Consider the following 26,754-nt stretch of genomic DNA (forward strand, 5'->3'; position numbering starts at 1 on the left):
AAAGCCATGAGAGCTATGCAAGATGGGGAGTCGGGCTCCCCTGGGAGGTCCTCGCTTACCTGCCCAGGAACAAGGGGGTGGCCTGGCACTGGGGAGAGAAAGGAGAGGCAGAGTCTGAGACGGTCCTCAAGAAATAAGAATGAGGTGCAGGTGGCAGCCTCCAGCACACTAAGAAACTGAAGCGTGTGCAAAACAGGCCAAAGCCTGGCCTGCGGGAGGCTCTTCTCCCCAGCCACCTGCAGGGCCCCCACAGTGGGCCTGGGCTCCACAGGGAGAGGCGAAGGAGTGGGAGGGAGCCCTGCGGGGCAGTGGGGGGTCTCCTACCCAAGTCGGCCATGTACCCATCACACTGCATTCGAGGAGCATTGCACACAGCAACCCTCATGTTCTAAGCGCTTCCTACCTCCCTTGTGGGAAATCTGAGAGAGGGGTTTGGGTACAGGATTATTCTCCCAGCTCAGCCAGAAGCCAAACTTCCATTCACCGTCTCCCGCAGAGTTACAGTTTTCTCTATCCAAGGAGAAGACGCCACTGAAAAACCGTGGCAAAACCACGTGGTAACCTTCAGTTTACAGAACTTGAAGCAGAGGCTATTTCAGAAAGAAAGGATAATAAAGAGGTTTATTTGCAATTGTCAACCAACTTAACACACAGCTGAGAAAGAAAGACTAAAAACCCTCTAATAAAGATTGTTAACTGACAGAAGCATTTTTTGTTTGTTTTTGAGACAGGGTCTCGCTCTGTCACCCAGGCTGGAGTGCAGTGCCGCAATCTCAGCTCACTGCAACTGCCACTTTCCGGACTCAAGCAATCCTCCTGCCTCAGTCTCTCAAGTAGCTGGAACTAGATACACGCAGCACCGCACCAGGCTAATGACAGAAGCATTCTTATGATATGATCTCCTCTCAGCTCACTTCGTCTTAGTCCTGGAGCTCTGACTGTCTAGTTTCTTCTTCTTCAGAATTAATGTTTCCTGAAAAGAAAAGACAAATATGAATATATCTCATATTTACTTTGTTCTATTTTTAAAGTCTTTATTCACTAACAGATCTTTTGCCAAAAAAAAAAAATTATTGTAACTATTAAGCATTCATCAGTCAAAAATTGAATGTTAAATTTTATCTCATACACACTTCAACAGTTTTTTCTTTTGGTACCAGAAATAAAATAAGCAAAATACATACTCAAAGTAAATGCTAAGACAAGACTATCCATGTAACATCAGTAATTCTCTTATGCCTGCACACCTGTCCAAAACAGCCAGCTTTGTGGATAAAACATGTAATTGCTTGGCTATTAATTTAAAAGAAAAGCAGGCCGGGCACAGTGGCTCACGCCTGTAATCCCAGCACTTTGGGAGGCCAAGGTGGGCGGATCACTTGAGGTCAGGAGCTCAAGACCAGCCTGGCCAACATGGTGAAACCCCGTCTCTACTAAAAATACAAAAATTAGCTGGGCATGGTGACGCATGCCTATAAACCCAGTTACTTGGGAGGCTGAGGCAAGAGAATCGCTTGAACCCAGTGGTGGAGGTTTCAGTGAGCCAGGGTCACACCATTGCACTCCAGCCTGAGCGACAGAGCAAGACTCCATCTCAAAAAAAAAAAAAAAGCAGAAATTTGCCACATTCTTATAAGATGCTATATTTAAATGTTTTGGGAAAGGTAGAGTTATTTTTTATTATTAATTAAACTCTATAACTTTCACTGTTGGGTATATTAAAAAAGAAATTAGCAGGGTAAATCTCCAATGTAATGTGGGATTCATGATGAATACATGTTGAACTTGCATTATTTTGATAAATATTCTGCTGACTAAGCCTATTTTGTATTACTCCCTTTTCACTTAGGGCCCTCCTGACACTGTGGCCTGGGTGACCCTTTGCTGGGGGCTGTCCTGTGCCCTGCAGGGTATTCAGCACCGTCCCCAGCCTCCACCCAGGAAGATGCCAGCAGCACCTCCCTCACCAGCCTCCCAAGTCTCCAGACATTGCCAAATGTCCCCTGGAGCCCCAAAACCACTGAGTTAAGGGGGTGTTCCCTCTGTCCAAGGCTGGTGCATGAACCCAGTCTCAGACGCCCGCTGGTACTGGGCATCGTCCTCTCGGCCCCATCTCTCCCAGTCCGGTTTTCAGGATTCTTCCTGCTCCATCCCCTCCGTTATCTCCTCCACCAAAGTTTCTGGGGCCTCCTGCCTTGCCTGGCTCCAGGGCACCCATCCTCATTGCCCCAGAGAAGCTCAGAGAGCAAGCCTGATACAGGCAATCCCCACAGCCCCCAGAGGTCCCGCCTACCGGGCTCAGGATCAAGTTCAAAGGCCATCCGGTTCCAAGGGAAAGGGGCCACCTCCCCACCCCTACACTCTTCTGCTGTGAGACTCTGCTCTCTGCCTGGAATTTCCTTCCTGGTTTCACCCATTCCTTGCCACCTCCCTCCCAGCTAACCTGGAGTTTCCTGGTCCTGCCCCAGGTGAGTCATCACCTCTCCTGGGTACATGGTAACACATCCCTGTCACTGCAGGGAACTCACTGATTCCTTTATTCCAGCTTCCCATTAGGTGCTGGAGGGCGAGAGCCCAGCCCCTCACTTCCACACTGCCTATCAAACCGTGTCTCCCCCTCCAGCCGTGCTCCACAGTGACTAAGGACTGACATCTGTGGGCACAGCTGGATGCTGCTGTAACACCGTGCATACTCTAGCCACTCAGTCCTAACAGAATCCTGTGGACCCCCTACCTGCCAGGGCTTACTCTATCCACCCTGTGCAAGTCAGAGAAGCAGAGACGATCTCTATCCACCCTGTGCAAGTCAGAGAAGCAGAGATGATGCTCACTTGTAAAGCCAGGTTTCCACCTGACCCCACGTTCCACCTCAGCACTGCGTCACTGGGTGCATCGCTACAGCGCTCAGGGGAATTACCAATCACGAAAGTCTATGCGTGCTTCAAGCATCTAAGAGAAAACTGCCTTATGTGATTTCATTATTTCAAGTATTATTTTCAAAGGAATGGGAAGTATATTCTTAATTTACAACAGAGACAAACTAAGTGGAATGGGACTGCAGACCCCGTGCCTGAGGCCGCCGTGCCCAGGCTGTTCCCAGATGGCCCTTTCCCTCACAACCATGACACCCTCTTTCAGTCAGATGTGAAAAGTGAGTTAAGGGAAGAGAGTCCTCTCTCCGGGCTTTCTGCAACTGCCCACAAGCACTTGGGGAAAGATTTTTAAAGATTCCAGGAACCTGAGGCTTCAGTTAGTCAGAACTGAGGTCAAATCCCTGCCCTATGAGCTGGCAGAGGCAAAAGTTTCTAGATTAATCTTACATCCAAACCCATTGAAAAAGAGCTAGTTCCCGACACCACTAGTCTTAAACCATACTCCTGTGAGTCAGCCCTGCTAAAAATCATGCAAATCCCAGCAATTTGGGAGGCCGAAGTGGGCGTACTGTATGAGGTCAGGAGTTCGAGACCAGTCTGTCCAACAGGGTGAAACCCCATCTCTACTAAAAATACAAAAAAATTAGCCGGGCATGGTGGCATGCACCTGTAATCCCAGCTACTTGGGATGCTGAGGCAGGGGAATTGCTTGAACCAGTGAGGTGGAGGTTGCAGTGAGCCAAGATCGCACCACTGTACTCCAGCCTGGGTGACACAGCAAGACTCCATCTCAAAAAAAAAAAAAAAAAAAAAAAATCACGCAAGAGAAGAAAGCCAGGCTCTGCATGTCTGACGGGCCTCTCCAGCCTGGGGGCGGTCCTCCTGTGACAACGAGCACGGGCACCGCTGCATACCCAGGCCTTTCCCACTGCAGCCAGGCTTGCAGGAGGGCCTGCCCGGGAGCAACGTTCTGAGATGGCTCCAGTGAGTGCTCACAGGGGGCCCCCTAAGCCTTCCCCGAGTCCCTGGGGCCCAGCTGAAGGCAGGCTTTGGTGGAGGGAAGGGGAATCTCACTGTTCGTGGCCCCTATGTGTGGGCCCTCGCCCCACTTCCCTGCACAGGGACCTCACCCTCATCCATGTCATAGCGGAACTCCTCCTGGTCATACTCCCGGCTCTCCTCCCGGAGGACGTCTGCATCTTCATCTCCAGGCCTCATGTCCATCTCACCCTCGAAGCCCTCCAGCAGAGCCTGGGCCTCCTCCCCGGGTTCTCCTGCACCTGAGATAAAACACAGGTCAGAAGCCTGAGTTCCTGGGAACAATGGAGCCTGCAGACCTGTGCAGGGCAGCTGTCCCCTGGGCTGCCGTGCCCCCACCCTCCCCTTCCCACTGGCAGCACCTCATGTTCCCCATGTCAACACCCGCCCAGCCCAGCCCAGGCCTGGCCAGGGGAGCAGCCCAGGCCCCACTGTAGTCAGTGGCTTGGGGATGGGAGCAGGTAGTCTGATAACTTTCATTCCTGAGGGTGTTGATGAGACTCTTGAGAAAGAGAAGTCCCCTGGGGTTCCTGAGAGTGTCAGCCAGAGGAGCCAGCGCAGAGGAGAGCTGGGACAGAGGGCGGAGGCTGCCCGGCCATTCCGGGGGCTGTCCCGGAGCTTCCCAGTCACGTGAGCCAAGAAATTCTTAGCAGCATGAGTATTCTTTCACGGAGGCCAATCAGAGCTGGCTTTCCTCCGCTTGCAATGGAAGGGATCTCACCCGGGGTAGCCACCTTCAACTTCCCCCGGCACATTAAGGACTTCCAGAAACACCGCTGGGTTGGACCTGGAGGCGCCACGTGGACCCTTCTTCAGGGAAGGACTGTCCCCCCAGCTGCTGTCAGTGCCAGCCCGGGGTCACACCCACATTCACTCACTGACCTAAGTGAGGGGATACAGGTCCCCGAGACGCCACAGTGCTCCCCACGGAATGAAGCAAGGCTGTGGAGGCCACGCCTCTGCCTCTGTCCAATCAACCCTGTTACTTTCCTCTCCCCTCCGCTCCCCGGGAGCGTCCTCCAATCCCAAAGGCTCTCCCTGATAACATCCCGCACACTCAAGTGACCCAGCATCTGATTTTCAGAGAGTCCAACCACACCTGGCCTGAAAACAGGATGTCCACAACTCCCACAGCCCAAAGGCGCCCCACACCCTCCCTCCCACAGCCTGGGGATGCCCCACACCCTCTGTCCCACAGCCCGGGGGTGCCGCACACCCTCTGCCCCCTCCACCCCACAGCCCGGGGATGCCCCACACCCTCTGTCCCACAGCCCAAAGGCGTCCCACAGCTCGGGGGTGCCCCACACCCTATGCCACCTCCACCCCACAGCCCGGGGGTGCCCCACACCCTCTGTCCCACAGCCCAAAGGTGCCCCACACCCTCTTTCCCACAGCCTGGGGATGCCCCACACCCTCTGCCCCCTCCACCCCACAGCCCGGGGGTGCCCCACACTCTCAGCTCCTGGAGCCTCTTGGCCAGGTCCATCCGTAGAGGTCGGCTCTTTGGGGAGAGTTGGTGTCCACAGGGCCAATTCAGTGATTTTGGTAGCTTTCCATTTTGGAACAACAGTTACTAATTCTTCCTCCTCTTCCTCTTCTCCTCTTTCCTATTTTAAGTGCAAAAATGTACATTTACCAACATTTGTGAGATCTTGGTCTGGACTATTAAAAGTGAGGGAGGAAGGACAAGTTTTGAAAGACAGGTTTTGGCTTGTGTTTCAGCCTTTTTAGGAAGTCATTCAGGAATCAGACCAGTTGCTGACTATCCGTGGTATAATCTCAGGGTTGAGAACGGATCTTGAAAGAGCCAGGGTGAGAAATAAGGTCTCCAGAGCAATGCTGGGCCAGCGAGCTTTATAATGGGCGCCACAAAAGGCTTTCAGATGAGCATGTCGCAGTCACCTGCAATAGCTAAGACATGGCCAGGACTAAGTGGCCAGAACTGAGTGACCAGGAGTAAGTGGTCTTTTCAATTGTTCAGCCACATTTTGCAACTCTAATATAAAAAATTCTTATATTATATAATTATATGTCTACTGAGCTTAGTAGAAACATAATTATTTATATTATTCTTTATATAAATAATAAAAGAAACAGCCATTTGTTTTAGGCTTATAGGCCTAAGAAGTTCCTAAGATGTCCATATGATATGGATTTGCATAAACACGAAAGCTCTAGTGTCAAGGATTATGGGGAAAAATAAAATTCAAGGAAAGCAGAATGAGAGTTCATCAAGTCTGAATGTGGAACACTTTGTAATAAAAAAAAAAGTACAATTCCGACAATGGTGAGCAGCCAACATGTGCCAATTTTGCCAGGCATATTTGCCTACTTCTCAGTTTTGTGACAGTCACAAAATTCCAAAGATCTGAGCATCAGCACTATGACTATGGAGCACTTCGCTGCCACATAAGTGATAATACCGATGACAGAGAGGGGCAGACACCTGCCTCTTCCGCTGAGTCACTGGGAAATCAATTACTCTCTATTTTGGTCTCAGAGTGTTCGAGTATGGCCACCCATGAAGGGTGACACCAATGCTGCAGGACAGGGTCCTCAAACTTGACTTAGATCAGAATCACCCAGAAAGCATTAAAAGACAGATTGCTAGCCCCACCCCCAGAGTTTCAGATTCAGCAGGTCTGGAATAGCGTCCAATAAGCTGCATTCCTAACAGATTCCCAGGTGAAGCTGACAGTGCTAGTTTGGGAACCGCACTCCACTTTATGTATAAAACCAAGAGGTGGAACCCTCTTACATTGCTGGTGGGAATGTAAAATGCTGCAGCTACTGTAGAAAACATTTGGCAGTTCTTCAAAAAGCAAAACAGCATCACCATATGACCCAGCGATTCCAGTCCTCAGTATATAACCAAAGGAACTGAAAACAGAGATTCGAACAGATGCTTGTACACGAATGTTCGTTGCAGCATTATTCATAATAGCTAAAATGTGGAAGCAACTCAATTGTCCATCAACAGACGAATGGATAAGCAAGAACCTTGAAAACGTCGTGCTAAACGAAAGAAGCCAGACACAAAAGGACAAATAGAGAATGAATTCATTTATATGCAACATCTAGAATAGGCAAATTCATAGAGAAAGAAAGTAGATTAAAAGATATCAGGGGCTGGGGGAGGTCGAATGGGGAGTTGTTGCTTAATAGGTACAGAGTTTCTGTCTGGGATAACGGACAAGCTCCGGAAATGCATTGTTCTCACAGTTGCTCAACACTGAACATACTGAATGCCACTGAAAGCATGCTTTAAAATGGCAAATTTCAAACTCTATAAATGTACATATAAAACCATAATTTAAAAAGAAACAGGGAGTGAGCCACGGGCTGCAGCTTGGCAACCCCTACTCTACAGGGGATACATTCCCTTTACTAAGGAAAGAGAACACGGAGGCTCTTCTGTTCCACCACCATCTTAATCCATCCCCACAGTACAGTGGGAGGCCTTCCACAAAGCCCTCAGGCTGTTGCTGCATTATTTCATGGGTGGTTTTTCCTAAACAGCAACAAGACTTGGGGCTTATATCAGTAATTCTCCCTTAGATGTTACTGATGCTCCTTCTACCTTCTTCTCATCGTCCTGAGATACTGACTTCTAGGAACTTTTTCCAGTAGTCTAAAGCTGCAAAGCACTTAATAAGATGGGCTTTATTTTTATCACTACACAAATGTAAAAACTTGCTCAATCACCAGTAAACCTAAACAGTTATTCCCAGTGCTGACAATATATCAATTTAACTAATAGGTTCCTTCAGGGAACAGGTGAGAGGTGTCCAACCCCATGGAAATCCCAGCAAAATACTAAATACCTCCCTGTCACAATCGAATCCTAAAGCTGACTGTCTTTCTTAGGCTTCTGACTATGTGTGTAGGAGGTTACACACACACACACACATAAATGGAGTGGAACCTCGGGGGAGGACAGTATGTCAAATTCCTCTATGTTTTGTTAGATGCAGATGACTTATAGGAAGCTGCCTTCCACCCAGACTAGAGCACCCTGCGGTCCATGAAGAATCCATGCTCAGAGGAGGTAGGGCCTCATACTTAGCAACAAAATCAAGCATCGTGGCCATTTCATTTTCTGGATTGCTAGGGACCTGCCCCTAGCCAGTGGTTCCTTTTAGCTGGAGCAAAGCAGGAGAAGAAGAGGCAAAGAAGACAGATCACTGTGAGGCCACACAGGATTCTGGTCAGCCAAGAAGGCGGAGCATGAGCAACCATGGGCTGTTTGGGGAAACTAAATAACTGTGGCCAGAGTGATATGCAGAAAGTAGAACATCGCAGGAGCAGGAATCAGGAAAAGAGGGTGGCTGAGGTCAGGGCCGAGAGCCCTGGGGACGTCCAGCTCTGGCCACTCAGGAGGCAGCAACGGAGCACAGACACTCACTCGATCATGCGAGGTTAAGGGATAAAGATTCAAAGACTCCCTTTGGTTTTAGAATCTAACTGACTCTAGGAAGAAAAACGAGAAAAGTTAAAAAACTCTCTGGAGGGCTGGGTGCAGTGCACCTATAATCCCACCACTTTGGGAGGCTGAGGCAGGTGGATCATCTGAGGTCGAAAGTTTGAGACCAGCCTGGGCAATGTGGAGAAACCCCATCTCTACTAAAAATACAAAATTAGCCGGGCGTGGTGGCACATGCCTGTAATCCCAGCTACTTGGGAGGCTGAGGCAGGAGAATCGCTTGAACCCGGGAGGCGGAGTTTGCAGTGAGCTGAGATCACGCCACTGCACTCCAGCCTGGGCAACAAGAGCGAAACTCCATCTCAAAAAAAAAACCTGTCTGGAGAGCATTGAAGAGCATCGAATTGAAAAATTGGTGATGAGTTTAGACTTAGGATTCAAGGCCAGGGCCCTTGGGGTGAAAGGATGGAGCATTAGGTAGAGACAGCAGTGGGCGGCATGGAGCAGGTGCGGGACAGGCGCTCATGCACAGGATCTCCCGCAGCCTTCCAAGCTCCCCACAGTGTAGCTTCTGTGACCAAGGGGGCTTTCCCCAGCCTCACAGCTGAGCCCAAGGTAACGAGGAGCTGGTTTAAAGCAGGGCCTCTGGGTGATGCCAAGGGGTTGACGAGGGACACAGCAACAAAAAAAAACAAAACGAGGTGACTTGGCTCAGGTTGTGACATAGTTTGGGTGTTTGTCCCCTTCAAATCGCATGTTGAAATGTGACCCCCAGGGTTGGAGGTGGGGCCTGGTGGCAGGTGTTTTGCTCATGGCAGCGGATCCCTCATGAATGGTGTGATGCCTTCCCTGTGGTGATGAGTGAGTTCTTGCTCTATTAGTTCACACGAGAACTGGTTGTTAAAAATATATATATATACCTGGTACCTCCTCCCCTCTTTTCCTCCTCTTTTGAGCTATGGTGCCAGCACCCCTTCACCTTCCATCATGAGTGGAAGCTTCCTGAGGCCTCACCAGAGGCCAGGCAGTTGTTGGTGCCATGCTTCTTGTACAGCCTGCAGAACTGTGAACCAAATAAACCTCTCTTCTTTATAATCTACCCAGCTTTAGGAATTCCTTTATAGCAGCACAAAAAGGACTAACCCAGGTTGAAAGGGCATTGATGTGGTGGTAGACCCAAACAAGCTGTTCCCCGGCTTTCTTCAGAAAGAAAGTATGCAAATATGGGAGAGTTTGTGTACAATAATATATTCTTAACTCACTAGGAAGGGACACCTCAACAACTTCAGAGACCAAAAAACAAACAAAAGCACGATTCCATGCGTGTGTCTGCCAGGTTCACACTCCTCCTTAAAACTCAAAACTTCTTACAGTGAGAATGACCTCAGCTAAACAAATAAGACAAAAGGATCAAAACCAGTACCAGGGTCAGGAAATGTTACTGAATTGCTAATTATCTACAGGGATTGGTCAGACATTAATCATGAGAGGAATAGGGACACAGATATTCCCACCTCAACACATATACATATCTCAATGCCTTATAATGGCAATATTAGCTGACTAGCTGTACTATTAACCAGGGAATGTCAATGTAGTGTTAATATTGATGTTAGATATTGGAAAGGAAAAAACGAGAGAAAAACTTACCAATGGCGCGTTCAGAGAAGCATGCCGCACACCAGACAAGCTAACAGTCATTGGACAAACTGTGGCAACACCAGTTACAGATTCAGTTTTCACTTCTGGGATGTAACACTGTCTAGAACCCTCCTACTCAGGATTAGTTTTTTATTTGTTGTTTGTTTTGTTTGTTTTTGAGACAGAGTCTCACTCTGTCACCCAGGCTGGAGTGCAGTGGCGTGATCTTGGCTCACTTTAAACTCCACCGCCCAGGTTCAAGCGATTCTCCTGCCTCAGCCTCCTGAGTAGCTGGGATTACAGGCATGCGCCACCATGCCCAGCTAATTTCTGTATTTTTAGTGGAGACAGATTCATCATGTTGGCCATTCTGGTCTCGAACTCCTGACCTAAAGCAATCCATGACTTCGGCCTCCCAAAGTGCTGGGATTACAGGCGTGGGCCATTGTGCCCGGCCAGGATTAGTTTCTATTGACAAAAACGGTATCTATCAACAAAGTCTAGAGTTCTGCAATAACTGGGAAATGATATTGTTTGCTTCTGGCAATTTAGTTCTGTACTAACACATGCAAATAAGGAAAATGAAAACGTGAAAGTTCCTAAGAGTTGGCATAACTTTTAGGCGAACCACCTCCAACCTTGCAGGATCAATATTTTTGAGCAGCTACTTGCCTGTTAATGTAAAAAAGCCATACATGCTCTGCAACTTACCATATCTGTTAAACGATATTCACCATGTTGTTCACACCCAACATCAAATACATACTTTCCAGGGCCAACAGGCTACGAGTAAAGAGAAACCATTCTTAAGTGTCAACACCCAGCAGAAAATACAAAATACAAATGTCACCACCACAATACCCACCTCAAATCACAAAATTGGGTAAAGTGTAACATGGATTAAGGAATGCTTTTGTGAACTCGTGGCTAATGGAATTGGGACTTATATGCCCTGTTTTGTTTACTTTTGAAAACTTCAACCACATTTTACTTTTTTATAAAAGTGATGTATTCATTTTCAGAAAACCTCAGTGAATCAGTATCCATAGGCAAATTAGCTAGAGATGGAACTACTACTACTATTTTGATGCATTCTTTGTAACTTTGCTTCTAGTATACATTGTTAAATAAAAATCTGATCATAATTGTACATACTAACTCATACTCTATTTTTACAGAGAACTATGGCATGAACTACTCCCGTATTTACAAATATTCTTTCCTAATACCAGTTGCCACCTGGTATTTTATTTCATCTATGGATTGCAACCTATTTTACTCAGTTACTATTGTTGGTATTTGGGATACTGATTTTTTTTTTTTTTTTTACAAAGAACGCTCCAGCAAACGTACTCTGAGTTAAAACTTTATGTACGCTTTTGATACCATCCTTAAATTCTCAGAATTTCTGGACAAAAGCATACATGTGTTTTGATTAAATGAGGCTCTAATCATTTCATTCCCACAACTGCACTTAAGAGTCCCAGATCCTCAAACTCTTGATTTTAGGACTGTAAAAATGTTCTATTTTTACATGTTTTTTAATGTAAAACAACGGGGTCTCACAATTTTAATTCACTTCATTTCAGTTGTTAGTAAGCCTGCATTTTTTTCAAGATTTTTAGCCACTTAAATCACATTGATTGATACAACACTTTATATATTAAATGTTGCAAATATTCTCTCCCCATTTAACAGTCATCTCTTAGATTCTCTTTACAGCATTTTCTAATCTATAAGAAGTTATTTTTATAAAGCTAAACCGATTGGTTTTTCCTTTCTATTTCTGTTTAGAAAGTTCTCTTTCCTCATTTCAAGGTTAATATTCATCTACTTTTTTTCTATATTTCGTAGGGTACATTTAAATCTTTACTTCTCCTAGAAAGTATCTTCATCTGTGTGAAGGCAAAACTATTATTTTCCTCCCAAATAATTATCAAGTGTTCCTAGCACTATGTCTTGACTCTTCCCATCATCCCTTTGTTAATTTGACATCCTTATTGTGTGTGAAATTATTTTATGTACTGGGAACTGTCTCTAGACTTTCTAATTTGCTTCATTGGTGTGTGTGTGTGTGTGTGTGTATATATCCTGGTATCACACTGTTTTAATTATTGAAGCTTTGTAGTATTGATAACTTGTCCACAAGGACATGTACAGGGAATTTTCTGAAGAAGAAACAGAAACCAGCAATAAACGTGTGACAAGATGTTTGACCTCACTAGTAATCAGGGAAGTACACATTAAAACAATGAGATGACATTTTTTACCCGTAAGATTGGAAAAGAACAAAAACAACATTAAAGACTGAGAATATCCAATGTCAATGAGAATATATGATAAAGAGACTCATATTCTATTGACAAGAGTATAAACTGACACCATTTTTTAGGAAAATGGACACTACCGATTGTGATTCTAAATGCCAATCCTCAAAGGTTTCACAATTCCATTATCTAACCTACATAATAGTCCCAAATGTGCAAAATGACAAAGATGTATCTTTATGTATATTTTTGCATCCTGACACAGTATGATCCTAATTATGTAATTAAAACCCCCAAATAATAATTCTGTGTCAGATGACTGTATTAGAATGTGCTTACATGACACACAGAAATAGTGTAGAAGGATTGGGCCCAGGGCGGTGGGGCAGGATCCTAGCGTTTAAATGCTTTACAATTGGAATGTACTTGTGTATTATTTGTATAATTTAAAGTTTTTTACTAACTAGCAAAACAAAGCCTCCATTTTTACCCTGATTTTTCAGACTGGTTTAGGCTGGACAAGCCGATTGATTCTTCCAGATTCATTTTCATCAAATTCTCTTCCTCTGCAACCACCTTCCCATCTCCTCCAAAAAGACCCACAGAAATTTGCAGGGAATTATATAAACAACGCATGGGTTTGAGGGGAATGTGCTGTTTTAATGAAGACTAAAAGTAAAATCTGTAGTTAGGGCATGAATTATATGTAAATGAAAACTGGATTCTCAGAGAGTCTAAAGAGACTTCATTAAATCAGCTAAACATTCCCTCTGTCAACTCCTAACACCATCAATTTGCTCAGCAAATTCTCTCTTCAGGGAAAGTTTCTGCTCAACCCCTGATCAAAGCTATCACGATGGCCTGAGTATTAGCTTCTGAATTATTCAAGGTTTCTCTGTACAATAAGGGCAAGAGGAACCACCAAGTCTTCGAACAGAAACAGCCCACCGTGGGTGCTAGAAGCTGGCCAGGCCCTTGGCAGCCTTAATTCCCACCACAACTAGGAGCATGCAGGCTGGCCTGTAGCATGAGGAGGGAGCTGGGGGTCTTCCTCCCCAGGGATGTTGCACCTCCCCTTCCAGGGAAACAAAACCCAAACACCTCTATGCTCAATTGCAGGAAATAGATATTTGGTATCTGATTTACCGATGAGAAGGAATACACACAAGAGGTTCAGATGTCCTCTCGTGTTATATAACAATGCAACAGGTCCCCGCTGAAAGACAGTGGGAGTTTGTACTGAGACCCAGAGAAACGGGCCAATCCCTCCCTCCCCCCAATTCTGTGCTCTGTGGGCACCAGAGGCTCAGAGAATGGCACAGCTGTCCTGTTCCCCACATTTGAATAGGCCGGACTCAGTTTTCTCTGAGTTTTTGGTATTCTCTGGTCACACATTTGCACAGGCTGCCGGGGGGCGGGGGTTATTTTGTACTTCATTGGCAAATGTCACTTCCCATGGACTTACATTTTTGTTCAAGAACTTGCCCTGGTACCTGTGGTTCAGGTGAATGAGCTCGGCCGTGCCCTCCTGCTGTCCGTTCACCCAGGTGCCAACATACTTACTGCCCGTCTCCGCGTATAAATAGGTGCCTTGCCCATGCCTGGTTAAGACAAAGGGAACATGGTATTTCGTTCCAGCACAGTGAAAAATCTCCCAGGTTTAAAACACAGACATTGACATTGAGGGAGGCCCAGGCTGTTGCAGGCTCACAAGCGATGTAGCTTCTGTATCTGTGTCCAGTCAGAAGGTACACCTTGCTCAGTGTGCCCCAAGCACAGGACATTGCCAGAGGCACAGAGGACCGGCCAGCTGGACAGAGGCAAGACTCCTGTGTGTCAGCTGTTTTCCCCAGGGAAGAGGCAGAGCTAGTGGGAGCTGTGGCTCAGGTCCCCCAGTGGCTCTTCTGTGCCCTCCACTCCCTGGGACTCTTGGGTGAAAGACTCACGTGCTCTGCCCCAACGGAGGTGCAGATGTCAGATACTTGAGTCTACACTTGCACAGAAAGGCATCCTTGCCTCAAAGCCATGGAAAGATTGGACCTGCCTGGCAGAGTTGGTAACTGGGCTTTTGTTATGATTCTGTTCCTCAATAAGTGTAAACAATCTGCAGACATCATGTTCTCATTACATAAGCAAATCCCGTAAGACTCAAGATAGAAACCGAACCTTTGATGAGCAAACCACTCTCCGGTGTAGGTGTCATTATTGATGTAGTAGTATACGCCATGGCCATGCCTCAGGTCATTTGCCCACTCTCCTGAAAGGAACAACACAAAGGCAAGCCCACGTGAGAAGAAGGGATCGATGCCCTGTACCAGGTCTTCAAATTGTTAACCATGGCAGAGGCAGATGTGTTGTGAAGCAAATGAAGCCCATGCACACACAGGCCCCTTCTGCTCAGGAAATCCTGCAGAAGAGAGATTTTTAACAGCACCGACCAAGGCTGCTGTCTGTTTCCACTCTGACATCCCTCCACCCCTTCCTTTTTTGCCAGATGGCATAGGTGCTGAGCCACGGTGGACAGTGGTCTAAGAGAGGGCTGAGTCAGCAGTTCACGGGGTACAGAGTGAGGTGTATGGATGTGGGCCACAGCCACCTGCATGTACCGACAAGCACATTTCACAGGTTAGTCAGAGGCACCACAAAGATGCAACGAAGAGGGAGACAAACCAAGGTTGTCTGACCCATTGCCAGTGATCCTAACACCACACTTATTTACCTTGCAAATGTTTAGTGATCCAGCAACAACTCCAGGGCTTGACCATCTATCCTCAGCCACCTGCCAGCATTTCAGTCTATCTCCCACCCAATCATCTGACTCCAACGTGCCACCCTAACCCCAGCTGCACACCGGCTCCATCCGCTGGTGCCATGCCTCTGTTTGAATTCTTCCCTCACCTCCTCACTTCCATACGGCTTCTGCTAAGTCCTTATAGGCTTGGCAGGCAGTACTGAAATTGGCAAGGATATCATAAAATTCATAATACCACTCCATGATGTGGACAACTGCAAACTACTTTTGTCAACCACAGTATGAATCTGCAGTAGAAAACTCAAAACGTCCTCAAATCTTACAGCTCACGTAGGAAAGAAACTTAATAGAGGTCTCCCAAAGGTGACAGCTCTTAAAAACGTGCATATTACACCAAGTCATTAAGCTAAATGATATGTTTTGAGACTACGAATAATAAAAAGCAAATGTTGATCAATTTGTTGATCAAAGAGAAAAGAAGGAATTATATTTATATTCTCTCTATAGAAAACATTACAAAATGGTTGCCATATGGAGAAGCAGTCAAAGAGTATTAGCTAACAAAGGTGGAGAAAAGCTATTCTAGAAGTATGTCAGACATTAAAACCCAGGCTACTTAGATTCTGTGATGTTTGCGGTATTTTTAAATTTTTAACTTATTTTGATTTATCATTACAAATGAAAATTCACTTTTATACCTACTTTATATTTTCTTTTTTTTAAAGAGGGTTCTCAAAACTTACATAAGCTTCTGGCTTACACAAAAACTGGACCCACTTCCACATGAAGATAAAGAATACCCAATAGGCCAAGAAAATGCTAATTATTCAAGTAATATTTGTTTATGTGAATAACCCCAAAATTTATCTACAGAAGGAACTTCTACATATTTATTTCCTCAATCATTCCAGTATTTACTCAGCACCTACAATGTCCTGGGCACTTTGTGAGATGAACGAACAGCTGTACAAAGGACAGTGCATGTCCCCAGGGTGCCAGCACCAGCCTGGGGATGGAAGGTTGGCACCTGAGCAGCAGCCGAGGACAGGGAAGGCAGCACAGAAAGCTACATGGCACAATTTTAAAAAGTGGGTAGTCATTCAGAAAAGAGCAGACTTACCAAAAATTCATGGACAGAGGGAAGGTGGCAACTGCTAACAATTAAGGAAGAGGACTAGGTCCCATGATGTGATGTGTGACAGGAACAACATGAACAAGAGAGATGAAGATCCCCAAATTGAGATAATTCATTAAAAAATACTTCAGGCCCCTGAACCTAAATTAACCATGAGGATGTGCAAATACCTAGAGGGATTTTTCTGGGTCTTAAGGGGCAGTGATGTGCCTGGATTTGTAGCATTTGCCAGTTTCTGTGGTGTAAATACTCACACCGTGGCCAATTTCAAGCTACACATGGAGCTGGGAAGAGATGCACAGAATGGGTTTTTGTGAGCTATTATGAGGGGGTTCCAGCACAGCCCTGGGGCATAGAGACCTCAGCTGAAACAGGTACATCATTTGGTTTCTTCCCAACAAAACAAAAAATTATTACATCCCTCCTCTCTTGGCCATGTCAGAGGGTCTCCAGGGTGTCATGGTGAGAAAAACATATTACATATTTTGCAGAAAAATTTCAAAAATAAAAGAGAACAGTTAAGTTGCAAAAGACAATAAATTTTGCACCATGAGGACTGTAAGCAAAATTTTTTAAGTCCCAATCTACTTAAAAAACCTATTAAGAGGCTCTGCCCAGCATTTTGTAATGCCACCACAGGGACCCTGCACAAATAGAGAAGGTAATTCAGAGAAAAGTCACCTGCTGAGGCACATCTCTAACAGCTATAAGTCAAGTTTCCTTTTTTGAGGTGAATGACATTTGTAAAACTTTATCATTGTGGCTTTAAATTTGCACTTAATTTTTTTTTTAAGTCTTTCTACCCCAATCCTATACTTTCTGATCATTCTTGAACTTGTCAACTGAGGTTTTTTCCAACTATATTTCTTTTCAGGAGTAACTCCCAGTTGGTTGGTTGATTGGTTGGCTAATTGGTTGGTTAACTGGTTGGTTGGTTGGTTGACTGGTTGGCTAGTTGGTTAGTTAGCTAACCGATTGGTTCGTTGGTTGGCTGGCTGGTTGGTTGGTTAACTGGTTGATTGGGTAGTTAATTGGTTGGCTGGGTGGTTGGCTAGTCAGTTGGCTGGTTGGTTGATTGGTTGGCTGTTTGGTTGGCTGGTTCATTGGTTGTTTGGTTGGTTGGCTAGTTAGCTGACTGGTTTGTTGATTGGTTAGCTGTTTGGTTGGCTGGTTGGCTGGTTGGTTGGTTGCCTGGTTGGCTAATTGGTTGGTTGGTTAGACAGTTGGTTGGTTAATTGGTTGGTTGATTGGTTGCTTGGTTGGCTAGTCAGTTGGCTGGTCAGTTGGCTGGTTGGTTGATTGGTTGGCTGTTTGATTGGCTGGTTGGTGGGTCAGTTGGTTGGTGTGGAGCAGGTGCTCCTTGGGTAGAGCAGTTTGTCTGGCACTTGGGATTGAAGACAATTTAAAATGAGAAGCTCTCCAGGATGCTCCTCCCACCCCAAATGCTGGTTGGTCACTGGTTTGCCATGCTAGCCCATGGTCTTGCCAAGTTGGCTCCCTAAACTGCTGGGTCAGCCAAACACAAGACAGAAGGAGCCCACACTTATGGGGAAACACACAGTGTCAGACCCTGGGCAGGGTTCCGTGCACTTGCCACAGCATTTGGTATATGTAATAGCTGAAATATGGTTTTACAGATGCAGAACCTGAAAAGCAGAGAGACTGCATGCATTGCCCAAGGTCCCACAGCTGGTGGGTAGCAAGACTGAAATGAAAATTGGAGTCTGTCTGATTCTAACACCATGCTCTCTTCTCCACAAGCATCCCAATAGTCAAGTGCTCATTTTTTCCAGCTCCTGCCATTCGGGGGCTTCCAAAAAACCCAGCTTCAAGTTGTCATATCATTCTTGTTTCTCCACAATGTCATTCTTAAACTTCTTTGTTTTGATGAGTTCTATTTGACAGGCAACAAGGCCAGCAGGGAATAGGGATGCTCTTTCTCCTCCTTAACCTCAGAGTCCTCAGTTGGCCCTATACCCCCAACCCTCAGCATCAGTACATGGGGTCCAGGCCTCTCCAACATCTGGCACCCACCCTCCCCTCCATCTCATCCCCCACTACCCCTAAAAACCTCTGCCTTCCTGCCTGTATCCAAGTCACCCGCCACCCAGGACCGTCTCCCCACTCCTCTCCTGCAGCACTGTAGCCTCTGCTGGTGCCTGGACTCCCTAATTGGACTTGTCTGACCATCTGGGAGACAGGTAGGGTACTGGGCTTTATGCCGCAGGGTCCTGACATTGAACACACTGCCCTGCACAAAACCATTCTGGCCCATTGTGATGGCAGCCAGCCAAGACACACTGTTAAGAATAACTCAGCCATACATTAACTGAGATTTTGTGATTGGAAGAGTATTGGCTTACTATGTTACAATTAGTATTATAACTTCTGACCTCAGTTTCCATTGCTGCCTTCATGAAGTAAGATACTTATTTAAGCTTTTGTCAGAGAAGAAATCTCTGGGTAGTGGCTAAATCTTGCACCCTTTAAGATACAAAGCCATCTGGAGAATCAAAAATCCCAACTGTTACCAGATGAGCTTTATATGTTAGTGTGGCATAATAAGAAATATTAGTCTTTATTCTTGGTTCCCAGCACAGAGCTCCTAAAACCCTTGACATTTCCTGACTGATACAAATGTTTTTGTTATTCAAAATGAGACTCTTTTGACCACACCTGAACTTATGCAAATGAGGCCCAGGATGGCCTCAAGATGGGACTGAACACCAGAAAGACCAAGTGATAAGAAGGGTGGAACCTCCAGCCCCACCCACCAACTCTGGGAAAGAAGAAGGAAGGGGCTGGAGATTAAGCTCTATAAAAACTCTTGAGCAAGATTTGTTGAGCTTCTGGGGTGGTAAACGTATCATGTGCCAGGAGGGTGGTGCACTCCACCTCCACGAGGACAGAAGCTCCTGTGCTTGGGAACCTTCCAGGCCTTGCCCTGTGTACCTCTGCATCTGGCTGTTCATCCGTATTCTTTATAATATCCTTTACAGTAAACCTAAGTAAAGTGTTTTCCTGAGTCCTATGAGCCACTATGGCACATATCAAACCTGAGTAGGGTGTTGTAGGAACCCCCAATTTGTAGCCAAGTCAGATAGAAGTGTGGGTACCCTAGGGATCCACAACTTGAGGTTGACATCTGAAGTGGGGCAGTCTTGGAAACTGAGCCCTTAACCTGTGGGGTCTGTGCTAACTCTGGGTGGTGTCAGAATGGAGCTGCATCATTGGAAACTCAGTTGGTATCCACAGAAGACTGGAGAAGTACATAGCATGGAAAATCCACGCATTTGGTGTCAGAGAAACAGTTACCCCTTTTTAACCTTCATATTCAAAATTCCTTAAATCCCTTATTCTAAATATCTTCAAATTGTATCAACACCTACACTAAAATCAAAAGTGACAAGAATGAGATTAGGTGCATAAGGATTTGGAAAGAATTAAATTAAGCCCCAAATTAAATTGTTTAAAGTTGATTTAAAAAACAGATGGTGCTTCTTATAGAGCAAGCCTTCCGGGATTTATGAAACAAAACAAAACAAACTCTATCTAACAGGGATGGTATGAACACCCTCCATCTTGGTCTCAGAATTGGACAGAATCATCACTGACATCTATTAAAATAAGAACCACCTACTGGTTCTTATTTTATCTAGGAGCAAAGCAAGCAACTATAGCTTGCACTTTGTAAGAATATGTCCTCCTCACTAAGAAGTGATGCTGTCACAAGTGCTACATCACAGTCCCAGCCCCAGTTACTGAGTGCTCACTATGGATCAGGCAAGGTTGCAAGTGTCTCCCTGTATTTATCCATTGAACCTTCATGCTACAGATGAGAAACTGAGGCAAGGAGATGTGAAGTCACCTATGCAAGGTACCAGAGTCCAAGGTTAGGGTCACAGATCTTTTTGGAAATCTGAAGAAAACTAGACAATTTCTTTCTTCCTAGGGAAAAACCAAAAAGCCCAGAACACAGAATTTTATATACACTTTCTGAAGACTCACAACACGCTCCCTGCCGGTACCTCTTCCCAGGTTTGAGATATCACTAATGTTGTGGTCACACCAGGTGACAATGGCACAAGGGGCGGCAGGGAGGCTCTTGGAAATAAAGGAAAAAGAATCCTCCTCAAACATAACGTTGGCCTGTAAGGAATTATGGCACAGATAGGAAAAGTCAGTTTAACAAGGCAGGAAGACTCCCAGACAGGAAGCCCTGATGTAAGGAAACACTCGATCTAAAGAAATAACACATCCGTCAGATGCGGGGTTGGTCAGAAATGGAAAATGCAAAGACAGGTTCAGGAAGATGAATGCCGCAGAGCAGCTGAAGCAATGGGTCCACCAGCTCCGAGGCCTGCGTCCACCCAGCAGCCTCCCTTTTGTCTGCTCCCAGGACTACAGATTCATTAGTGAGTTAATTAATTACAAGGCTTTCGTATTTGTGCATCAACCCTGTGAATATAGTAACACAGTCTGTGCTCGTTGAATGAGTAATCTGGAGCACTTTAAGCTTTCTGATACATGTCAGTATTCACAGGCAAGTTCAATCATAAAGAAAGAAAAACAAACTTCTGTAACACGAAAGTCTGCTTGGTGATAACATTTTACCTTCATATCTGGATCCATCTGGATATATAAAAGTGCCTTGACCGTGCTTTTTATTTCTAACATATTCTCCGATATATCGAGCACCATTTTTAAATTTGTAGATCCCCTGAAACACATTGATTATATAATTCATATCATTGCTGAATGTAGCATTTGCTAACAGAGCATTAAATAGAGAAAACCATCCAGTCAAGTCAACGGTTCTGACCTGGCCATGTCTTTTACCGAATTCGTAGCTCCCTTCGTAGGTGTCCCCGTTGGGTAGCCGTGCCCTCCCACGTCCGTGCCTTTCGCCTGCCTCATTCCGACCCCCCTCATATTCCTGGGTAATGAAAATTGACACAATTACAGGTAACATTCATTAAGCACTAACCAGGTGCTAAGCATTTTGTAAATATCATACCCTTGAGTCATCCCACTATGCTAAATCCCCGGCACTATACTCAATTGTCCCACCTTTCCCACCTTACAGTTGAGGTAGGTAACCACGCCTGGGCTAGATGAGGACAGAGCTTGCAATTCATTGTGATAATCCTTTACCCTGTAAGCAAAGTTAACCAATTTGTGAAAAATGCTAGATACTCTAAGCTGTGTTCTTAGTAGGAACATGCTTGAAATAGCACATGCGGGTAGAACAGTTCAAGTCCACACAAATACCTCCCCGTTTGCTTCCTTCAGTAATCCAGGATTTCAAAGGCAATTGCCCTGAGAGAAGCAACTCTTCCCTCAAATGATCCCTGGGGCAGGGTGTGGCCTGAAGAGACCTTTGCCCTGCAAGGAATTTCCGATGGAAGGGACAGGTTGGAGGGCACTGAGGAGTACACAGGGCTCCCTTGTCGATTAAGTTTATCTTATTTTTAAAACCCCTAGCAAGAGACTTAAGGTTCAAACACTCATGACCCAATGCTGCAATAATTACATATCTATCTGTGGTTTGTTTTTGTTTTTGTTTTTGAGACAGGGCCTCACTCTGTTGCCAAGGCTAGAGTGCAGTGGCACAATCTCAGCTCACTGCAACCTCCGCCTCCCAGGCTCAAGTGATCCTCCCACCTCAGACTCCTGAGTAGCTGAGACTACAGGCATGCACCACCATTCCCAGCTAATTTTAAAATTTTTTTGTAGAGACAAGGTCTCACTATATTTCCCTGGCTGGTCTCAAACTCCTGGACTCAAGCGATCCTCCCACCTTGGCCTCCCAAAGTGCTGGAATTACAGGTATGAGCCGCCACGCCAGCTCAATTATGTGTCTGTCTTAAAAGTAAATCAATAAAAAATGTGATCAAAGCTTGCAATTTTCCTATCCTTCAGAAAATAAATGTTTCTTAGCACCTAATACATGGGTATAGAGTGAATATAGTAAACAATAAAATGCTGAAAGCATCCAGTAATGATCTAACATGGGTATCTCATAACATCACACTGTATTTCTTAAATATACACAACAAAATTTATTAAAAATTAAAATTAAAAAATGGAATTGGATGTATATAGACTTATTATAACACAAGTACTGACACACTACATTGAGGACTTCAGAAATAAACATCTGTGCAATTCTTGCCCTTTTCTAGCACTGTTTGGCCCACTAATTCCTGCCTAGAATATAAGGTAAAAATCTGTGACCTTACAGATTTGTTTCAGGGTTAGTTTACATCAAAATGTACAAAAGTCCCCTCCTTCCATCCAAGAGGCTTCCCAATACACCCAACAGTGAGCCACTGGGGTGGCTGAATAAGACAGAAATCCTTTAAATTGACCCCAAATGTGATATGAACCTAAAAATTATAGGCACTAAAAAGTTACAAATCAGTGGGGCCATTTGAGGAGACAAACTAGAAAGCTTGCTGGGCAAGTGTTGCAGGTTGGGTTCACCCAGAATCAGACCCTGAACAAGTGATTTCTTTTTTTTTTTTTTTTGAGATGGAGTCTCGCTCTGTCACCCAGGCTGGAGTGCAGCGGCGCGATCTCGGCTCACTGCAACCTCTGCCTCCCAGGTTCAAGCCATTCTCCTGCCTCAGCCTCCCGAGTAGCTGGGATTACAGATGCCTGCCACCATGCCCAGCTAATTTTTTGTATTTTAGTAGACACAGGGTTTCACCGTGTTGCCCAGGCTGGTCTCAAACTCCTGAGCTCAGGCAATCCGCCCACCTCGGCCTCCCAAAGCGCTAGGATTACAGGCATGAGCCACCGCGCCTGGCCTGATTTTTTTAAGTGCTCTCCTGGAAGAAAGTGTAAAGAAGGCAGGGAAGTAGACATGAAAGCGCAGGCAGCTAAGGAAGGATGCCACTGCAGGGAAGTAGACATGACAGGGCAGGCAGCTAAGGAAGGATGCCACTGCAGGGAAGTAGACATGAAAGCGCAGGCAGCTAAGGAAGGATGCCACTGCAGGGAAGTAGACATGAAAGCGCAGGCAGCTAAGGAAGGATGCCACTGCAGGTGAAGTCCCAGACTTGGCCTAATCCAACGGGGACTCTGGGGGCATCAATTGCACTGTAGACTTTGTCCTGCTTCTTGCACTAGCTACTGGCTGTCTGGCCAGATGTGAATTTCAGGCACTTCTGGCTCTCCATACTGGGCAGGTAGTTGCAGTGCACAGAGGTGCTAGCTTGAGTAGCAAATCAGGCGGAAGCTGGGAGATGAGTGCCCAGAGCTAGCAAAAAGGTCTGGGCAGGCACTGACAGCACCACTGCAGAGTCGCTAGATTTTTCAGTTAATTCTGAAAGTACCTCAACTCTGTACTGTTCATGCAGACTATAGCGGCTGAGGTTCCCTACCTGTCAGCCATGGAGAGGTCACCCTCTGGAGTAGGGAGGAACTACTCTCTGGGTGGTAGAAATATTCCCACACAGAACCCAGCTCACAGGCTGGATGTGCAGCTCTTTCTCCTCTCTGCTGCCTAACTCAGGAAATAACTCCAAAGACCTGGGTCAGTTCAGATGCGGACTGAATAAAGCACATGTGAGGATACGCCTATACGATAATATCTTCAGGAACTCTCTCCTGAGCCCAGGGCCTCCTCAGCATTTCTTGGAGGCTGCCAGGAAGCAACTATCCTCCATGCATCTAAATGCGGGGGGAGCAAATCTCAGCTACAGAAATGACTTATTCAAGGGCAGTATGGCAGCGTGGGATGATCTGCTCATCCAAGAAAACTGCCTCGATGGGAATTAACACAGGGAGGAGAAAACTTCCAAAGCCTTCTGCTGGGAAATCTTTGCCTTTAATGGGAGGCAGGATGCGGGTGGGGGAGGAACGAGGCGGGATGTGGTAACTAGACGTCACAGCGTTTCACTTTTCACCATCAACTTCCAGGACGCACGCAGGTGTGTCTGGCGTGGCCCTCGTCCCTGCCGGGGATCCTGGGGAACTGTGACTCAGACCTCTGGTTTCTGCGCCTCCTCACTCTCCAAACCCAACCTCGAGGTTCCCCCGGCGCTGCGCACCCTGGGAAGTCCCTTCTCACCAGGAGCTCTCACCCCAATATCATTCTCTCCCTCCTCCTCCAACTCCTCCGAGCCCAGGTCCGACATGGTCTCCCACCAGCCTGGATCCCAGCCGCGGCGCCTCTAGCAGGTGGGTAGCAACCGCCTCCACCGCCGCGTCCCGCGTCGCCATGGAGACGCGGCCGGCCCCCGCCTCCCTCCCAGCCCGAAAGATGGGGAGCCGAGACAGGCGACGCGGACGGCGCGGGAGGACCCACTGGCAGTCTTTGCATACTGTCATAGCAACGGGAAAGGCACCTCGACCAATCACCGCCCGGGAATACGGAGGGGCGGGAAGGAAGGGACGAGGTGGAGCCAGTGGCAGCACTCGGATGCCGTCATAGCAACGAGGGGCCGCCTCGGCCAATCACTGCTCGGGAAGGGAAGGGGCGGGGACTGGGCAGGGCCTGAGCGGGTTGCGTGCCTGGCTGCCCACTGGCTCTCTGACCTGGACCTCGCCGTTGCTGGCCCCTGAAATCCATCACTTTAGTCGGCTGTTCTGTGACGCCACAACGAGGAGCCACCTGGGTACTGGGCCCTCAAGAGGAAGGACGCGGGAAACGCGTCCGGGCCAACTCTCGAGAGGGTTTCACCCCTGCCCAGTGCGGGCACTGCCCGCTCCCTTCCGCCCCCAGGCCTCGCAGGCCCCTCCGGGGGTTCTGCCCACCCCCATTTACCTTTCTAGACTCTGCTGACCCTTCGGGATTCGCGGCTAGCTAAGATGTGTCCGCCAAGATCTCTTCTCTTGTCTGTAAACAACTTCACTCTCAAGGAGGCAGCCCTGGCCTCTCAGCAGGTGCGGCCTACACTGTTGTCCCTCCGGGTTTTACATCCTTCCCCGACCTCGACATGAGTCCCAGCCCCCTCGGGCCTCTGACTCTCGGGTGTCCCGTACGATCTCCGGTCCTCTCCTCTCGCTCCTGGCTCCCCTCCACGGTCACACACCCACACAATCACAGACGCACATGCATGTACGCGTGCAGGCTTGGAAATCTGCTTTACCTGACGCACTCCGCTTGCCCAAGGCGCCTCACTGTCTCCCATTTCGTCTGCCATCATCCCAGACTGCAAAGCTGTGTTATTTGTTGTTGCTGCAGGAGCTGGGGAGGAGTGACTGAATAACCATAGGATTTGGTCTTGATAGGAGAATCCTAGAAGCCAAATCTAGGCAGTGAATAAGCTGCTGATCTTTCAGAGCACACATCCCCTAGAGATTCTTCCCAATGCTAATATGAAAGGTTACAACCATAACCCATCATCAGGCCCAAATATATTACTTACTGAATAAATACACAAGTTACAAGCAACACACGAGATTCCAAAATTATGTCGTTTTTTAGTTGCAAAGATAAAAATGTTGTAAACACCAAAATTTAACAGCTTTTCTTATGGGGAAAAGTGGGGAGTTAGGGATAACAGATGATTATTATTTTCTTCTCTACATATTGGCAGTTTCCCAATGACTACAATTAAGCATGTCCTATTTTTATAATAAAATGCCAAAAGCATTTTAAATGTTAGAAATCGAGAATGGTAACATAAGTATATGCAAATAAATACTCGTTTTTTACATTTAAAATGTCAGAAATTTAGCTTTCAAATTTGTCCTAACAATGACAGTAACCAATGTTTACTAAGTTCTGACACTGTGTGCGGGCACTGTTTTAAGAATTTTATATGAGTTATCTTATTAAATCCTCACTATCATTTCTCCATTGAACATCTAAGGAAAGGCAGTTATAGGGGGGTATAAACTAAAAATAACCCCCTAAGCCCCACCACAGCCAACTGAATGGACCCCCTCTTGGCCAAGGGGGCCCCAGAAACCTCAAAAACTGAGTTCTCAGCCATGATGGGAAGGGAGGTCGAACATGCCTCACTAATACCCTTTTGCAGTTTAGACACAACAACTAACAAGCATTAATGTTAAAATAGAGATCATAAGACTGACAGAATGGACGCTGTGGCAGTAAGATACCAACTTATAAACAGGACCTAAGGCCATGCCAGGCATGAGTTAAGTCATGCATCCCTACACTTAAAAGAATAAACTATATTTTAACTACCTGGAGAAGGTCTTATGATTCATGTTTTACATCCTGTACTTGAGCAAAAATCTTACTGTGAATCTCTCAAATCTTATCATGAGTTTCTCAGACTGTTGATATACTAATTAATACGTAAACTACTGACCCTGAAAAGGATACTGATTTGTTTCTAAATCATGACGTTTCACTGATTGTCTTGTTCATATGCAGAAAACATTTTAGCCTGTATGTTGTCATCTGTAGCCAATAATTGTAACCTCTATATTGTCCCTCCAATGAAAAAAGACAACTCCAATATGAGGAGTCCCCTTCCCATTCCTCAACTTTCTTATAAAAGCATTGCAACTTGTAACAGACTTTGGAACACACCCAACTTTGTTGGTGTGTCTTCCCCATTCAATCTTCAAATTTGGCTTTCAATAAGCCTTTATCAATTTCTGCCTCAACAGCCTTAACTTTGGTCGACTGCAGTTAAGGTCCT

At 46.2% G+C, this 26,754-nt stretch overlaps 1 protein-coding gene across 5 annotated transcripts; it reads right to left on the reverse strand.

The window, feature by feature from the left end:
• Positions 1-593: 593 nt before the first annotated feature.
• On the reverse strand, positions 594-24,729 carry RSPH1 (radial spoke head component 1). Of its 5 annotated transcripts, none has more exons than XM_054542574.2 (10): positions 24,220-24,670; positions 21,209-21,284; positions 20,952-21,065; positions 20,744-20,849; positions 14,409-14,499; positions 13,708-13,843; positions 10,687-10,758; positions 5,365-5,518; positions 4,004-4,153; positions 594-973 (listed from the first exon to the last, which is right to left on the reverse strand). In XM_054542574.2, the coding sequence occupies exons 1-10, from the start codon at positions 24,456-24,458 to the stop codon at positions 921-923; spliced, it is 1,191 nt and encodes a 396-aa protein (XP_054398549.2). In that variant the 5' UTR covers positions 24,459-24,670; the 3' UTR covers positions 594-920. The 5 variants fall into 5 exon arrangements, 3 of the variants coding, with proteins under 3 accessions (XP_054398549.2, XP_054398548.2, XP_002830775.3); XM_054542573.2 differs by having other exon boundaries at positions 21,200-21,284; XM_002830729.4 differs by lacking the exon at positions 21,209-21,284.
• Positions 24,730-26,754: the final 2,025 nt, after the last annotated feature.

Source organism: Pongo abelii, chromosome 22, assembly GCF_028885655.2.
Source record: "Pongo abelii isolate AG06213 chromosome 22, NHGRI_mPonAbe1-v2.0_pri, whole genome shotgun sequence".
NCBI classification, from domain to species: domain Eukaryota; kingdom Metazoa; phylum Chordata; class Mammalia; order Primates; family Hominidae; genus Pongo; species Pongo abelii.

What these genes read in the sequence shown, in the direction of transcription:
- RSPH1 (XM_054542573.2), bottom strand. Translation starts at nt 24,458, where the DNA reads ATGCAAAGACTGCCAGTGGGTCCTCCCGCGCCGTCCGCGTCGCCTGTC. An exon ending in AGATGGATCCAGATATGAAG is followed by an intron (nt 14,500 to 20,743) that starts GTAAAATGTTAT and finishes TGTTCCTTTCAG; the next exon opens with GAGAGTGGGCAAATGACCTG. An exon ending in AATATCGTTTAACAGATATG is followed by an intron (nt 5,519 to 10,686) that starts GTAAGTTGCAGA and finishes CACTTAAAATAG; the next exon opens with GAAAGAGGAGAAGAGGAAGA.